The sequence below is a fragment of the Paralichthys olivaceus genome, chromosome 6 (genome assembly GCF_024713975.1).
Source record: "Paralichthys olivaceus isolate ysfri-2021 chromosome 6, ASM2471397v2, whole genome shotgun sequence".
NCBI classification, from domain to species: domain Eukaryota; kingdom Metazoa; phylum Chordata; class Actinopteri; order Pleuronectiformes; family Paralichthyidae; genus Paralichthys; species Paralichthys olivaceus.
This window is the reverse complement of record NC_091098.1, coordinates 3,788,592-3,805,752: the sequence shown is the minus strand read 5'-3', so window position 1 is coordinate 3,805,752 and position 17,161 is coordinate 3,788,592. Positions and strand designations below refer to the sequence as shown.

The 17,161-nt window shown below is 41.3% G+C and overlaps 1 protein-coding gene, 1 long non-coding RNA gene and 5 other non-coding genes across 13 annotated transcripts; 4 read left to right on the top strand and 3 right to left on the bottom strand.

Moving 5' to 3' along the window:
- Positions 1 to 136: 136 nt before the first annotated feature.
- On the top strand, positions 137 to 208 carry trnaq-uug (transfer RNA glutamine (anticodon UUG)). Its single transcript has one exon. It is a non-coding gene; the product is annotated as a tRNA-Gln (tRNA).
- A 689-nt stretch (positions 209 to 897) lies between these two features.
- Positions 898 to 980, bottom strand: trnal-cag (transfer RNA leucine (anticodon CAG)). Its single transcript has one exon. It is a non-coding gene; the product is annotated as a tRNA-Leu (tRNA).
- A 346-nt stretch (positions 981 to 1,326) lies between these two features.
- Positions 1,327 to 1,398, top strand: trnaq-cug (transfer RNA glutamine (anticodon CUG)). Its single transcript has one exon. It is a non-coding gene; the product is annotated as a tRNA-Gln (tRNA).
- A 964-nt stretch (positions 1,399 to 2,362) lies between these two features.
- trnaq-uug (transfer RNA glutamine (anticodon UUG)) lies at positions 2,363 to 2,434 on the top strand. The gene has a single exon. It is a non-coding gene; the product is annotated as a tRNA-Gln (tRNA).
- A 312-nt stretch (positions 2,435 to 2,746) lies between these two features.
- LOC109646485 (uncharacterized) lies at positions 2,747 to 6,290 on the bottom strand. Of its 3 annotated transcripts, XR_011243248.1 has the most exons (4): positions 4,309 to 4,439; positions 4,053 to 4,190; positions 3,842 to 3,954; positions 2,747 to 3,740 (listed from the first exon to the last, which is right to left on the bottom strand). It is a non-coding gene; the product is annotated as an uncharacterized lncRNA (long non-coding RNA). The 3 variants fall into 3 exon arrangements; XR_002203924.2 differs by lacking the exons at positions 4,053 to 4,190; positions 4,309 to 4,439 and adding an exon at positions 6,150 to 6,290; XR_002203923.2 differs by lacking the exon at positions 4,309 to 4,439 and having other exon boundaries at positions 4,053 to 4,299.
- On the bottom strand, positions 4,109 to 4,191 carry trnal-cag (transfer RNA leucine (anticodon CAG)). The gene has a single exon. It is a non-coding gene; the product is annotated as a tRNA-Leu (tRNA).
- Positions 4,361 to 13,313, top strand: LOC109646484 (deoxyribonuclease gamma-like). Of its 5 annotated transcripts, XM_069527106.1 has the most exons (10): positions 4,433 to 4,519; positions 5,418 to 5,515; positions 7,405 to 7,573; positions 8,242 to 8,330; positions 8,444 to 8,533; positions 8,632 to 8,744; positions 8,846 to 8,958; positions 9,084 to 9,241; positions 11,856 to 11,952; positions 12,087 to 13,313. In XM_069527106.1, the coding sequence occupies exons 3-10, from the start codon at positions 7,424 to 7,426 to the stop codon at positions 12,234 to 12,236; spliced, it is 960 nt and encodes a 319-aa protein (XP_069383207.1). In that variant the 5' UTR covers positions 4,433 to 4,519; positions 5,418 to 5,515; positions 7,405 to 7,423; the 3' UTR covers positions 12,237 to 13,313. The 5 variants fall into 5 exon arrangements, with proteins under 5 accessions (XP_069383206.1, XP_069383210.1, XP_069383207.1 ...); XM_069527105.1 differs by lacking the exon at positions 5,418 to 5,515 and having other exon boundaries at positions 4,361 to 4,519; XM_069527107.1 differs by lacking the exons at positions 4,433 to 4,519; positions 5,418 to 5,515 and adding an exon at positions 4,540 to 4,701.
- The last annotated feature ends 3,848 nt before the right edge of the window (positions 13,314 to 17,161 follow it).

Sequence of the window (17,161 nt, the reverse complement as noted above, 5' to 3'; positions counted from 1 at the left end):
GTTTTCTACATGTTGAATAAAGGGTGAGGGAGGAGGGAGGACTTGCGGTAGCACTATCAAAGGATACCTGGCCTATGACGCGCATCTGCAGTGATCCAGAACCGGCGGCGGCAAAAATAACTTCCAACTCTTTTGTGGTTCCATGGTGTAATGGTCAGCACTCTGGACTTTGAATCCAGTGATCCGAGTTCAAGTCTCGGTGGAACCTGAGAGTTGGTTTACGTAAACCCTACTCACGAAATAGGGAGGAGGGAGGGAAGAGGATTTTTCTCATTCCATCAACGTGGCAGGACTTCTCGGACTCGTACTACAAAGCCACATTGGCATTTTTCGGGATAACTTCAGGTTAAATTCAGGGTTTCCACTCCTACGAAGGTCGTTCACTTCTTATCGGGATAAATCACCATGGTAACTTATGCTGAATGGATCAATAAAAACCATCTTCAGAGAAGAGGTCAAGAACCTGGAGAGCTGGTGGTAGAAGACAGAGGCCCATCATCAACTTCTGTCATGGATTCTGCTGGAAAACCAAATTCATTTTACTGTGAGTATATTTGTGAAACTGATAATATGTTTTGTAGGGTTGGGAAGAAGTTACAAGTAGAACTTTCTTAGATGAATAAGAAATAAAAGTGAAAAACAACAGATGCGGGGGAAACCACACGTGTCCCTTCGCCTTGGGGGCCCAAATTGCTAGATGCACCACATGGTGAGATACTGTAATACAGCGTGATACCCTGGCTGTGCCACCAAGAACAAGGCTTTTTCAACGGAGGTCTCATAGCTATGTAGGAAGTCAACAGACACCATATATAGAGATGTCCACCTGGAACAGATGTCCAGACATTTCAAAGTACTGATGTCTTGCTGCAGGCTACGCCCAAATGAAAAGCACAATGTCAGAAGTGGGATTTGAACCCACGCCTCCAGGGGAGACTGCGACCTGAACGCAGCGCCTTAGACCGCTCGGCCATCCTGACTGCAAGAGCTCACCCAAGAGGATTTCGGGGATGTCGGAGGTGGGTGTGTTAATGATGTTTCTAACACATGACATCCTCTCAGCAGGCTTTACCACTCTCTGCAGGCACTTGCGGTCCATTGAAGTGGTGCTAACATACCACACGCTGAGGCAGCTGGTCAAGATGCTCTCAGTACTGCAGCTGTAGAAGTTGCAGAAGATATTCGGGGACAAGCCAAATTTCCTCAGCCTCTTTCGGAAGTGCAACCGCGGTAGTGCTTTCTTGAGCGGCTGGGTGGTGTTGAGTGTCCAGGTGAGGTCATTACTGATGCAGACACCCACGAATAACTTTTGTACTCATGTGCAATGGTTCCATGGTGTAATGGTCAGCACTCTGGACTCTGAATCCAGTGATCCGAGTTCAAGTCTCGGTGGGACCTGGTTTTGAGAGAGACTTTATGTTGAGTTTCACCAGATTATGTTCAAATGAGCCCATGTGAGAAAACAGCAGGGACACCGGTGTCAATGTAATGGCCATGGCAAACTTCGTATGTTACCTCACCGTAACTTTAATAAACCTGAGGTTTCTGTGTTGATGTAAACTCAACTGACCACCTGATCTCCTGCCACATTGTGCATATGAGAAACATCCTCCATATCTCAAGAGAAGGACTTAGAAAATCTGAAATTCAGTTTCCGTCGAGACTTTAACTCGGATCACTTTATTCAAAGTCCGGAGTGCTGAACATTACCCAATGGAGCCACAACAGAAAGCAAGCAAACTATCCTCACCGATGCTTCAGAATTGCTGCAGAGGCACATTATAGGCCAGGTATCCTTTTGCCATGCTGTATTACCCTGCTGTCCTGCACTTCACACCTCTGTACTGTCTGCCAGAGGGCAGAGGTGGGAACGGTCTGTGTTGGAGGTGGGTGGAGTCCTCAACAATAGAGCAGGCTCTTCTGTGGACACTGCAGTGGTAGATGTCCTGCAGAGAGGGGAGTGATGTCCTGACAATCCTCTCAGCAGTCTTTACCACTCTCTGCAGCAAATTATCCTCGCCCATGCTTCAGGATTGCTGCGGATGCACATTATAGGCCAGGTTTCCTTTTCCGTGCTGTATTACCCTGCTGTCCTGCACTTTGGTCAGCAGCATGCTTGCTGCTACACAGATATTTCACATAACAGTAGTATGACCTCTCGCATGATGCACACTTGCATTCTTTAGCCAATCATTTTGATGGAGTGTGATTAAAACAGTGAGTAGGGTTTTCTACATGTTGAATAAAGGGTGAGGGAGGAGGGAGGACTTGCGGTAGCACTATCAAAGGATACCTGGCCTATGGAGCGCATCTGCAGTGATCCAGAACGGGCGGCGGCAAAAATAACTTCCAACTCTTTTGTGGTTCCATGGTGTAATGGTCAGCACTCTGGACTTTGAATCCAGTGATCCGAGTTCAAGTCTCGGTGGAACCTGAGAGTTGGTTTACGTAAACCCTACTCACGAAATAGGGAGGAGGGAGAGAAGAGGATTTTTCTCATTCCATCAACGTGGCAGGAGTTCAGGGACTCGTACTACAAAGCCACATTGGCATTTTTTGGAGCCACAACAGAAAGCAAGCAAATTATGCTCACTGATGCTTCAGAATTGCTGCAGAGGCACATTATAGGCCAGGTATCCTTTTGCCATGCTGTATTACCCTGCTGTCCTGCACTTCACACCTCTGTACTATCTGCCAGAGGGCAGAGGTGTGAACGGTCTGTGTTTTCAGAGCGACATGTCCTCCATAAAAGATGTCTTTATTTTACACAGAGGGGACATATAACCATTAGTTAATCACTGGAAGTAACAACAAAATAGATTTGAAAATAACAGGACAGAAATGTTGAAGTAATAGAGACACATATACAGTCTATCAAAGAAGAAATTACTCTACAGAATAAAAAAAAATGTATAGAGTTTCCTGCTATGGTGCGTTTGACCTTTATATATATTTGTTTAGTGCATTCCACATCAGGGGATTGAAATGACTTTTATATTTGTTTTTATTTCTGATGATTTGTGAACATCCACTAGAGGGCACCAAAATTTACAAAACAACTGAAAAGTATTTTCTGTGAGTATTCTGTTAATGTTTGGCCTATACAAACGTTTATGCTGAAGAGAACTATTCATAAATATATTCATGAAATGGTTAATAAATACATTTTTTTTAAATGGAACAACAGAAAAAAGCATCTAAGAATTACAACTTCACTTAATGCTTAACCTTGTTCTGCTTTGTTCTTGTTTTTTTTTGTTTATTTGTACATTGAGCGCAATGACAAAAAACTGAGTCAAATTCCTTGTATGTATATGCCTACATGGCCAATAAAGCTGATTCTGGTTGTGGGACATTGCACCAGAAGTAATAATTTGAGGATGTTAAAGAAATAAAGACAGTTACCAGAAACCATCTCCAGTCTGCATGTACTCTGTATATCAGTGTGATTAAAGGTTTATAACTGTATAACAGATTATCTTCAAACCACTCCTCTTTTTTTAATAAGGTTTTGGAATTATCTGTAACCTCATTATGTAATATGGGGTAAAGAGTTGTTTTGACTCTTTAATTGGCTCCAGATCTATGTAGGAAGTGAACAGGCACCATGTTCAGAGGTCCACTTGGTCCACTGTGACATAATGCTGTCACATTTCACAGCCAATCATACAGTGCATCGAGCTCCTTAGTGGTGTTGACTGGAGTGGTGTGCTGAGGTATGAGGACAAACTCCTTTATAGCTGAATATGTAGATAAGAGAGGCAGGATACAGGTGTTTATATTCAGAATCATCACCATGTGTTTTATTTTTGACATGAAAAATGAGTGTTTGATAACTGACCTGTCTTGGGGGCTTTGAAACGGACAACAAAAGGTTCTCTGGAAAAAGCATCAACATCTCCTGGTCGATCATCGGGATACTGATACTGGCCAGTGAGACTCACTGTATCAGTCCTGCACACATCGGCATAAAGACAGAGTACAACATCGACATTACAGGCTGTACTTAAACACTCTGATCGGGCAGCAAAGTAGCCAGTCAATGATATCACCTGTAAACGAACACGTACCGCTCCTGGTATGAGTCAGGAACAAACAAAAAGGACAATGTCAGAAGTGGGACTCGAACCCACGCCTCCAGAGGAGACTGCGACCTGAACGCAGCGCCTTAGACCGCTCGGCCATCCTGACTGAGTACCGAGAGCAATGATGAGTCAGACTAATCTGTTGTCACACTACATATTAGGTATGTAGCTGCAATCGTGCTATCGTAACTCCTAATTCACTAAATGATCAAGAGTTACCTACCCATCACAGCTGTTTTAGACACAGATATAACAAGAAACAAGTCAATATTTGTGAGCTGTTGACAGGGATCCAGCACAGCCTCGACTGCAGACTGCAGTTCGACTCAAATCCCTCCCACAGGAAACCTATGGCCGAGCCAGCTTCAGGTTTCACAAAAGAGGAGGTGGTGTCAGAAACAAACAAACCGTGGAGATCCAGAAGCAGCGAGCTGGTAAGTTCAGCTGCGTACTTTAAAAGAGGGACTCGAGGAAATAACTCTGAATGGGTCTCTGTCTTTGTCTGTGTGTGTGTGCGTGAGTGTGTGTGTGTGTGTGTGTGTGTGTGTGTGTGTCATACTGAAACTTCTCACATTTCAACAAGTCCTCCACTTCAGAAGGACAGTGTATGCAGGCGGTATGTGAACAGTTATGAGTATAGCTATGTTATTACTACATATCTATTGTGTATAGTTAATTAACCTGACTGGTGTGCCGGTGGAAAGCAGAAGGGTATTACCCACAGTTGAATATGTCGAATTTCCCCCCGATGACGTCATGTTCTGTTTTAGCAGTCTAAATCTGAATATGAGTGGGGCAGCACTTGAATCCTCTCCTGCCCCTGGATCTGCCACATGGCTCTATTTTCTGTGTGGCTGTGTGTAGCATGAATCAAACAATCTAATGTTTGAGTGTGTAGACATATGCACAGCTACATAGCTCTGACAAAATGAAGCAGAAATTGTGAAATCACATGAGTTGGATTCTATTTGTAGGATCTATGAACAGCCTTGCCTGTATCAACTGACTAAATATAACACACTATTTTACATTTTTACATTATAATCTCTGCAGATATGTTGTGTTAGTTAGCTTCCTGAAATGTAAGTACTTGTGAACTTTGGAAGCTACATGTTTCAACAGCTCTAGCACCATACTTTACAAACAGACATGACAGTGGTATTAGGATTTGGGGATAAAAGATAAATGCTTTGTGAATACATGTCAACAACTAACCAATATTTGACTAAATGTGTTTATCTGTTAGCTCACTCTGCAACAGCCTTCCTCACAGACTCATCATAAGTGTTGATGTTTGGGGATGTCATTACATGTTTCTCTTTACAAAAACAGGAAGCCCCGCTATGAGTGCTGAGTCAGACAATGGACAGATAGATCAGAGAAACAGAGAGGACTGAGACCAAAGTACACAGTGGTTTTGTTTAACTGCAGTTAAGTGTTACATTTCACTAACAAACACTTCATAAACCCACTGTGAGGTCATTTAGCTGCTGACTCTCATTGTCACACAGACTGTGTGGCTACAATATGGGGTCAGATCAGTCTCGATATTCACAAAGGCACAGAAGGATTCACAAATACATTCCAATCCACACACAAATAGTTATCAATGTATATTAATTTTAAAAACAAATCACGAATAGAAAAAGTTTCACAGATATATTTCTGCATTTGTGTGTGGATTAGTATGCATTTGTGTGTGTGGATCGCTTTACATTTGTGTGTGGGTTTTTTGAGACTAACGTCGCTGGATTCACAAACGATCTCACCAACGTTTCTGTGGCAAGTCAACCTGCCGAAAGTGTGCAAGTGTCACACTGCACGCGCAAAAAGGCCACCAATGAGCACACAAGGTGCTGTGTTTTACACCGCTTTCCCTCGCTTAACATAGCAGCGTAAAAAGCATCGTTCACCCAGGCCTGGGACGATAACAAATTTTGCTGGACGATATATTGTCACGCGAATTATCGCCGATAAACGATATTACTGTCAACATGATAATATATCATGATACTGACACACCCTTTCAAAGACAGTAAACTTTTATTTCTCAGTGTTTTTTACCTTTAGCGATGTAGCGAACTTCACTTTCAATGAGCGCACACCATTTTGCGCTGTTCCGTTTATATTGACTTTGTCGACCGAACGCCTCAGCGAGTGTTGACTGTCGGGACGAAGGCTCCGCATCTCGAGCTGCACTTTGGTAGGTGATGCTTCAGGTGGACATGCAACTTTGTTGTGTTGCCTTTTTGTCGTTGCCACCACTTTTGAACTGGCTGCCACACCGGGGCTGCGGCGTTTTGACTTTGCAATCATCTTTTCTCCTCGCGTTGCTCCGCACGACGCTCACTCGCTGCACTCTGTGCGTGTAGCATGTGTAGCTAATGCTAGCGGCCCCGCCTCCCCCCACAGTGACAAAGAGGCTGGATGACTGACAGGAGGGTTCACTCCGTTCATTCCGCAACCAACGCCCCCAGGTGCTGAGACCGAGCACAGAGTGAACCCTCTTGTCATCCAGCCTGCTTGGAGGCGAGAGGCGAGGAAAACAAACGCGCGTGCACATGGCGATATATCGAGGCCGGCAAAATTATCGAGTTCATTTTAATTTATCGTGCGATTAATTGATTTATTGATTATCGGCCCAGGCCTACGTTCACCCCACCAGAACGCCATATTTCACGCCGTTCTTTATCAAGAGCGCCACATAAAAATGGTGTTTTCTCTGCTAGGACGCTGCTTTTGACAGCTTTTTTTCTACATGACCTGAGTAATGAGTGACAAAGTTTGTCCAGGTTGACTTGCCATTGTAAATACATTTAAAGCCATTAATTAATTGATATGTGTGTCAAAAAAAATCATTGAATATCAAACAAATAAATATTGCAATTAATACCAAAAAATTGTAGTGAATATAATCATGTTTTTGTCTGCTTTAAAGGTCCAGTTTGTAGCATTTAGGAGAAATTATAGGACATATTTACAATGATGTTATCATTCGCATATAATTGCTAAGAATGGATTTTTGTTACTGTAGAATCAGCCATTTATCACCTAAAACAATTAACCAATTGAGCACTTTCAATAATACATACGCACAAAAGATAAAATACTCAACCCCAGCTAATTAAAAAAAAAAACTCAGCAGGGAAGATCCCTACCCCACTAGAAGACAAGCCCACTGTACAATGAATTAGATAGATCAATAAACAATTACAGAAGAACAAGCAGAAATACAGACAGACAATTTACAGCAAAGAAATCTAAAATGAATAATAATAAAATGTAACTGTGCCTTTGTCATTGTTCTCAAATGTTACAGTCTCTTACAACTCTGTACCATGAGGTGGTCTTCTCTTGTCCTGCTCTCCTTCCTCTCTGGTGTGACGATTGTTCGGGGGGGTTCTGACTTTAGAGTCTGTGCCTTCAACCTCCATCACTTTGGGGATTCCAAGTCCAAGAAGAGCACTGTCATGCACACTCTTACCAGGGTAGGACTAAGTCAGATGGATTTACCTGAAATACTGATATTTGTATTTCTTATCTCTGTCTTGAGCATTATAGGTAAATTATTGTATTCTTTTTTATTTTTATTTTTAGATTAAAGCCCTCAAATTACTGTGTAATTATTTGATATGTGCAGTGTATCAGTAAATTACTGTCTGGATACTGAAATCAGGGAAAAAACATTAGTAAGAGAACAATAGTTAGTGAATGAGGGGGTAACTAATTTGTTCATAAGAGACACTAAGAAATAAATGACATTGAGTATATGAGAGCATATACTATCATTGTTGCTGTGAAACAAAATATTTGGCTCAGCCAGGAGAAAGAGTGTGCAGCTATCACTTCAGTTACTAAGATGATAGGAATCTGGTGAACAGTGAGAACTTGTGATATCAGCTCAGGCTCACAGGCCCTCGGTATGAATAATCGTTTTACAAATTCATCAAGGAAACAAATGACACGTCACCGTGTGACATCATGATATCAGCTGAGGACTTCAGTATTTATAGCAAGACAAGGCAGTTGAAATGTAGCAGGAAACTCACTTATTACACTGCAGCACTCATAGTACACTGTGATTCGTGAGCTATAAACACAAAAACTGGCATGAAACTTTTTCAGAGTTTATACCTTTATTATATATCGGTTCCAGATCATCGCTCGCTGTGATGTGTGTCTTCTTCAGGAAGTGAGAGACAGCAAAGAGACAGCTTTACCAAAGCTGCTTACACGCCTCAACAGGTGAATAATCACTTGCTTTCACACACACGCACACACACACACACACACACACACACACACAGAACTGAAAGAGCAATATTAACAGTTGCCTCCATTGTCTCTTCTATCCTCAGCTATGATACTGAACATAAGTACGATGCTGCAGCCAGTGAGAGGCTGGGCAGATCTGACTCATACCAGGAGCAGTACGTGTTCGTTTACAGGTGATATCATTGACTGGCTACTTTGCTGCTCGATCAGAGTGTTTAAGTACAGCCTGTAATGTCGATGTTGTACTGTGTCTGTATGCCGATGTGTGCAGGACTGATACAGTGAGTCTCACTGGCCAGTATCAGTATCCCGATGATCGACCAGGAGATGTTGATGCTTTTTCCAGAGAACCTTTTGTTGTCCGTTTCAAAGCCCCCAAGACAGGTCAGTTATCAAACACTCATTATTCATGTCAAAAATAAAACACATGGTGATGATTCTGAATATAAACACCTGTATCCTTCCTCTCTTATTTACATATTCAGCTATAAAGGAGTTTGTCCTCATACCTCAGCACACCACTCCAGTCAACACCACTAAGGAGCTTGATGCACTGTATGATGTTTTACAACATGTGAAAAAGATGTGGAAAACTGAGGTAAAAGCTTGTTCTGCTGAAGGTCACTGGCAACTGGCATCCTTTTGAAATAACGGAATTTCAAAGCTCAGTCATGTAAGATTTTGTGACCATGAGTGTTGTTGTGTTTGTGTGCATGTGAGCAGAATGTGATGCTTCTTGGTGACTTCAATGCTGACTGTGGCTACCTTGCTAAGAAGAACAGGAAGAATGTGCGTCTGATTACAGACACGGATCTTGTTTGGCTCATCAAAGATAAAATTGACACCACCGTGCGATCGACCACCTCCTGCACCTACGACAGGTGACCTCACACATATTACTACACGCTTTTCAATGTCATTTACGTATAAATTTGGTCTTCACTTGAAGGTGGTGTATTTGCATTGCTTAGTGTACTGTCACAGTGACTGTTGGTTTGTGTCTCTGTGTGTACTCAATCCTTCCACCTCTCAATAGCTGCTTTTAGAACTCAGTGAAATATATTGTCCAGACATTCCTCGGACGGGCTGTACATGAGAATGCAAACATCTGAATGAGAACCTCTGGATTTTCTGTGGAGTTTCTCCGGCAAGTGCCATCGTAAAAAAATCCACAGAGTGTCCTATTGAGCCGATGTAAGAGAAGAGCAGGAGATTCTCTGGAGGAGACTGACATTACTAAAAAGTGACAGATGCAAAACTGAAAAAGAAAATGCATATATCTCAGGACGAAAAAGGCAGATCCATACAGTGAACCTTAGAAGACACTGACAAAGATGTTGAGAGCTTTTGATGATAAGGGCCAATGGTGGTGCTGTAAACAAAAACGTGATCTCCAAAGCAGAATGAATATGTTACATCCTGCCTCTGCCTGCTGCACCACCCCTCAGCTGAATACTCCAGAGATTTCTGTGTTGTTGTGAACACGTCTGAGCGGAGAAGCTCCTGTGGCACTGTTCATGTGCAAATAGCGCCGAAGCCAATGATCCCAACAACTCCTTTCAAATGAATTTATATCACACTGAAATTATGCTGTTTTAAATTATGTCAAATAAATATAGTTTAATTGGTAGTAGCCTTCGTTAGCTGCTATAACGTGTAGATAAAAATTAGTCAGTAATGTCAGCATGCAGTGATAAAGGATATGGACCTAATTTAATATGTATTATCAAAGTTATTTTATTAATTATTGTATATTGTTATTGAAAACCATGTCAATATCACAACCTTCAGGAGGACCTTTGCTAGTTTATTTAGGCAGGGAATATGGAACTTTATCTTAATCTCAGGCCAGAGCAGGCCTGGTGTGTGCACTTCTGTTGAAAACATTTTTTGCTGCCCCTCTTTTTGCAACGTACCATACCAGCAACAACACAAATGTCAATATGCCGTACACATAAAGGCCCCATCCCATTTCATCCCTTGGCGCTACCCCTACCCCTAGTTTTCGAGGGTTATCTTGCCCTTTGAAACGGAGTCACAAGGGGTAGGGGTTGAAATCTTCCCCTATAAATTGGGACTGCCCTTCAAGAAGCGGTTACATCATAAAGTTGTGGCGAAAAGTCATCAGTAGTCGCCAATGTAAACAGTCGAGACAAAGTTTTGCCGGGGATGTTATTGTGATAACATTGTCGAGGTATTAAATAAACCAATGCTATTGTTTGCAGTTACTAAAGTGACAAACCTATAATATCAAAATAGCATCTATGCTAATGCAGGTGAATCAATCACATTTGAAATTGAAAAGCTTGGATACTCTGCATTATTTCACATATAAATCAAAAGCACACAGGCGGCTAGCAGTGGTCTGTTTGCAACCCTGCCAGGATGCTTTGTTATTAGGAGCATTTCAGTACAGTAACATTGCTTCTATATGCTGGTTCAATTAAATACATCGGGTGTCTTCAAAGAGAGATATGAAATTACGTGAAAATACGGGATTATCATGCAAAAAAAATGCAAGCATGCTAACACAAGCGCGGTTGTGATCTTTTTTTAAAAAGGTTGTTGTGAAAAACAACAACAATATTGATGCGTGATATTTAAATAAAATAATACAATCATTATCAGAATTTTTAAATCTTTATTAATGGAGAAAATACTACATTTGTGGGTCTCTCCCAGCTTGCTGGTGATTCACAAGGCATTCTGGCTACCGCTTCGTTTGAAGTGAGGGTCGGAAAAATCTCAGTTTCTAGGGTTATAAGAGCCCTACTCCTTAGCCCTACAGGTATTGGGACAGCCTACCCCTTCACGTGAATGCGCAAAACGAAGGGGAAGGGCTAAGGGGTAGGGGCAATGATGGTGAAATGAGATTGGGCCTAAGTGCTAGTGCAACGCTAGTGTGCTTTAAGTGCCAACAGTATTGAAGTATGAATGCGCAACATGCATTTTGCAGATCCATATCATGAGTCATTACAGCACATGTAAAATGGCGAAAGAGGCACCTGGGGATGCAGCGTGATTGACATTTCCTCATCCATTTACATTTCGCCGCTCTTGCCAAAGTGCCGCTCTAGGCAATCGCCTAGTTCGCCTATATGGACGCGCCGGGCCTGGGCCAAAAGTGAATTGTTCTGACAATAAAGTTCTGTCACCTTTCACCTTTATTATGACAATTTCATCTGACTTCCTGTTCAACCTTTTCTTTGATCTCAGTCAGTGGTCGTCTTTGATTCACAAGGGAAAACTGAAAAATGGAAACTACATCAAATCAAAAAACGAGCTGCTTTTCCACTGTTTTTAATGTAGCTTTTAATGTTTATGGACATTAGAAAAATGCTAAATTGGCCTGTTGTGTTGTTTTTGAACAGGAAAACAAATGATAGCTGACTTTTCACACTTTAATATACCTTTCTTATTTGAAATGAGAATATATCAGTATATATATATCAGTATAAGTATACAGTATATCACTTTATGTCCATTCTCTCTCAGGATCGTTGTGCACGGGGGAGCATTTACCAGGGAAATTGTACCTCTTTCAGCCAAACCATTTAACTTCCAAACAGAGTACCGACTCACAGAAGAGCAGGTAACAGTTTGTGTGTTAGACCAACTGAAGTAAACCAGTAAAATATACACACAAAAAAAACAAATCAAGGTCAAACTCAGGTCTGTGGATGTGTGTGTGGTTTGCAAACTGTTTCTTATGTGGTTTCTGCTCAGGCACTGGAGGTCAGTGATCACTACCCAGTGGAGGTTCTGCTGAAGGTCGTCAAGTCAAGATTCCCCTTCAATGATGCAACTTCTCTAACCAGCACAAAGTTCCTCTCTTTGTTTGTGCTCAGTCATTTTTTCTCTCAAGTGTTCACATGATAACTGAACAATATACCCTGTGCAGCTTTATGTTTGAAGACAATCTCAGGACAGCTTACTTCATGGACTTATGAGAACTGTATGAGTATGCAATGTGTAGACGTGCCAAACATTGTCACTGTGAACACTCCACAGAAATGGCCCTCCATGTTTCAGGTTCAGGGTTAGAAAAGAAAAAACCTGGGAATTACACAACTGTTCTATAATTCAACATATTGCGCAGTAATTCATAGCTGTGTTCCTGCAGGAGTCCTCAGTATGATTCAAACAAAAGAATATTTACATTATAGCACTATAGCAATAAAAACTCAGGAAAACAGCTCTTTTAATGATGATGATGATGATGATAGGTCAAGCATGACGATGCATTCACACCAAACCAGTCAATAATGTGACGCAATAGATGCATAATTAGCATTACTCACTTCACTCACTTGAGTTGAAATATTCCATTTAATAAACTTGAGCGAAAGATTTGTGTGATTTGATATCACGAAAGCCAAGCAGCGTTGAGAATGAAACCCACAGTTGAACAAGTTCAACCCGATTTAGCAGGCTATCTAGTCATCCTCAGGAAGCCCTAGAAACAACAGTCATCCAGACGCGTTTCCTGGAGGAGATGGTAAAATTCCCCAAGCTGTGTTTACCTCCGGATGCTCTTTTGGAACATCACACAACTACGCTGGCTTCTCCAGCATTTCTACAACACGTACAATGCAGAAACAGTTGTCACTTCATCCAGCAGTCCCTGGGCAAATATTTTCAGATGGTGTTAGCTCATGTTGCTCATATGAGTACAACAAGTAAACACAAAAGATAGCATAATCACGTATACACAAATGTGCAAGTGAGGAGGCGAATAAACATGTGCTGCAGCAAATCTGTAGCGTGGCTTCCTGTGGAGTTCAACTTAAGTGAACTTTGACCTGCAATATTCACTTCCCATATGCATATGTGTAAAAGGTTTGTTATGACATTTTGTATTCGAAAAAATCTTATCTTTGGCAAAGCACTATTATTAAATGTTGATTTCTTATGAATGGAATAAACATTGCACTTTGTAAATACTTTTCCTGACATTTTGGTTTGGTTCTCTCGTTGTGTGTGTTTTGAGAATAGATGTTCTCCCTCTTTTTAAATGTATCTTAAAACCTTGATAGTGTTAGGGAACATGGTCTCTTGTGAAAAAGAAAGAAAGCATCCTTTTCATGATTATGCCTGTGTACTTGATGCACAGGATTGAAGATGATTCTACACATTTTACCAAACTAATTTTTTATCTGCGACTCACTGCAATGTCAAAAACTTGTTGAGTTGTTGAGCTAGCTTCCCACTTCTTCCCCGGAGTCCCTGTGCCTTATCATCCACATCGTGGTTTATGATGGTGGATCGCGAATCAGAGATCATAATCATAATGGCGGATCCTGTATCGTGCTGGCCTCTGATCATAGTGGTGGACATTGATTGAAGTGGCAGCTGACGGTGCATCCTGATGGCGGCAGTGGATCATGATGATGTATTATGATGGTGGATCCTGATCATGGTGGCTGCTGATCATGGACTATGATTACAAGACTGCTTGATATACAATATATCTTCTCAGATTCCATTACTGACCATAATTCCTCAATACATTTACGTTCCATCATACTTCAAACTGTTTATTCTAACCAATGATGTAAATAATATTTTTCTGATGTTCTCCATTACACATTGCATCTATTGCACTTCTGTCCGTCCTGTGAGAGGGATCCCTCACACTTTTTCCCCCGTTAAAAGTTTTTTTTGTTTGTTTTTTCTTATTCTTGTTGAGGGTAAAGGACAGAGGATGTCACGCCTTGTTAAAGCCCGATGAGACGAGTTGTGATTTGTGAATATGGGCTATACAAATAAAATTTGACTGATTGATTGACTGAAAATACCAAGGAGTATCTTTGTTTGGTATTCCAGCTGCTGTCATTCCAAGGCACTGCCTGTGAAACCATCTTGTACATGCTCCACACTGAATCTACATTAGGATAAATACGTTAAAACCAATGAGGAAAATGTTTTTGAAAACTTTAGGAAACTTGAATAAAAATGCTGTCTACAGGACAAGATTAAAATCCAGTTTTACATTTGTGCTGTCAACATGCATGAATCATTTATGGCATAGGTCACTAACAGATAGACCGCGGTCCGAATCCAGACCCAGAAGCCGTCCCAGACCCGGACCTACAGTACAGCCAAAACAGATGGTTATGATTTAGACTTAAAACGCACAGACCAATCGCATGCGCGTTAAGCCACCCCACGTGATACTACTGAGCCAACGTTCAGAAACTGTGGCACTTGCTCCATAATGAACATTATCAAAAGTAAATATTGTTCAAGGCTCACCAATGAGCACCTCCACATCTGTATGAGAATGGCCCTGACTCCTTTGAAACCCAGATTTCAAATCCTGGCAGGACGAGCTAGAGCTCAATTCTCTCACTGAGCAAAAAAGTGGAGGAGTGGGATAAAAGAGGGGAAGAAGTGATTCTAAAACTTCAGTTGTTAAGATGTGTTGAGATTTATTCTCTGTAAAATTGGTTGAGACTGTTGAGGCAAGATGTGAAACAGAAAAAGGGAAATTCAAGCCTTTGCTTTCTTTATTTGATTTATCTTAAGTTAAGCACTTTATTTGAACATGCACAATTTTTACATTTTATTTATTTAGAAATGCAGCCCTACTTTTATTTATTTAAACAAGAGAACATTATACATATCTGCAATACATATATGTTCAGTTCTATGTTACGTGACAATAATATTTTTGAAACATACTGAATTCATTTGATTTAACAGTCAGATATTGAGTATATGCAGATGTTAATGTAACTACTAGGCAGTGGCAGCTCCTGACAAATTTCTCAGGGGGGGCAACTGTTGCAATGATGGCTGAGATGACCTGTTCAATGGGTAAAATAATAACAAATAAAAGTCAGATGGCTAACTTTACAGTGTTACATTGCATTGTTTAATTGGGTTTTCATGTTCAACCACTAGATGGCAACACCAGAATGTCTCAAATACAATACATTTGGTTCCACAATAAAACACTTCCACACTATCATCAAAACTGTAACTAATCCAATTTTTCCAGAACATATTCAGTATATATACAATACAGCTATTTATGATTCAACATTTGGAGAGTACAACATAACACAACTCACCATTTAATAACACACTCACTTATCACTTGAAATGTTTCTCATCTCTCTTTCAAGCAGGTAAAGTGATCAATTACCCTCTCATTGAAATCAGGCATGTTCCTGACAAGTTCTCTCTGCATGGAAAGCATGGCCAGTGCATTCAGACGTTCCTGTCCCATTGTATTTTCTCAGGAACATCTTGATTCTCTTTAAGGGAGCGCCTCCCGGCATGTGCGCGCTGTTTTTTGTTTTGTTTTTTTCCCCCCGCGCTGTACGTATCGTCCGAGCACGCATCAGTGCGTATGATGAGGACATGTCGCTGTATTGTATATATACTGTTAGCTGATTGATCCTCATTCATTCATTTATTTATTTTAATACATGTCAATGACTTGTTCACTTTGTACTCCCATAGTCTCTCTCTCTCTTTCTCTCTCTCATTTCAGATATCTCTGACCCCGGAACCTCAGGACAACAACTTTACCATCATTACTATTATTAATTACAATATCTCAGTAATTCATTATGATATGAATTGTGTCTGTTATCAATAATAATTAAATGTCTTTACACTGTTGTTTACATTTTAACTAGTCAGATCTAATACCTGATGGTGCTCAAGTGTTCCCGGTCTTTTATCGCTCCCCTACTTCCCCCTCTCCACTATCTCCCTCTCTCTTCTCTCCCCTCTTTTCCACCCATCTCTCCTCTCCTCCCCCCTTTTTCTTTGCTCACCCCAACCGGTCGAAGCAGATGACCGCCCACATTGAGCCTGGTTCTTCTAGAGGTTTCTCTCTGTTAATGAGGGAGTTTTTCCTCCACAGTCACCAAAGTGCTGCTCATTGTGGGAACTGTTGGGTTTCTCTATATTAATACGATTTTAAGGTCTTGACCTTCTATATAAAGTGCCTTGAGATAATGTATATTATGATTTGGCGCTATACAAATAAAATTGAATTGAATATATGTATATATATATAAGACTGCAGGCTTCAACAATGTCCCATTGAAAGTGAGGAGCAGCTTAAAAGGATAAAGGGAGAAGGTCAGAGCAACAGGAGAGAGGATGAAGGAGAGTTCTGAGTTGTTGGGACCTGTTATTGGTGAACCATAGTTGGGCCTACATGTGTAGGCAAAAGCCTGACTGCATGTCTCCTTTGCGCTGGACACAAAGGAGAGCTTCCAGAACTCAGTCTCCCAGGGTGCTTCATCTTCACACATAGGTGGTAAAACTGCTCCTGAAGACAACTCTCAACCACTATTGGTCACTGTGTGCCCCATGACCCATGAGGTCACAAGGCCAATATAAAATGAGTTTCCCTTCTTCTGGCTCTCTTCTCTCTTCTGCCTCTTCCCCTGCTGACCGCTCCTGGAGGAGTAGGTTCTGGCCCTGCTCTCCCAGCCAGGGAGACTTCCTCCCTACACAAGCTCCTCAACTTCAAGCAGGCCTGCCTGGAGCAGACTGCTAAAACCTTCCAAAGGCAGTGACACGAGAGCCTGCCTAAGAACTTCAGCACAACTGGCCAGGACACAAGGTCTGACCAGCAGATGATCAACAGGAGCCACAAACCAACAAGACCACTTCACTGGACTTCACACAGCACATCCAAAAAGGATCTTTCCCCCTTTTTCATGGATGGGTTAGAAGTTTGACTTGTGTTGTTGTGATATTTGGTAATTTGTTATTTGAAAGTTAATGTTTGTTCTGTTAGGCTTTTCATTTTCTTTGCATGCATTTTACTACTT

Bases quoted from the DNA above. Each gene is read 5' to 3' on its own strand.
- LOC109646484 (XM_069527105.1), top strand. From the start codon at position 7,424: ATGAGGTGGTCTTCTCTTGTCCTGCTCTCCTTCCTCTCTGGTGTGACG. The intron at 7,574-8,241 runs GTAGGACTAAGT...TATCGGTTCCAG, and splicing joins TCATGCACACTCTTACCAGG to ATCATCGCTCGCTGTGATGT. The intron at 8,534-8,631 runs GTGATATCATTG...CGATGTGTGCAG, and splicing joins CAGTACGTGTTCGTTTACAG to GACTGATACAGTGAGTCTCA.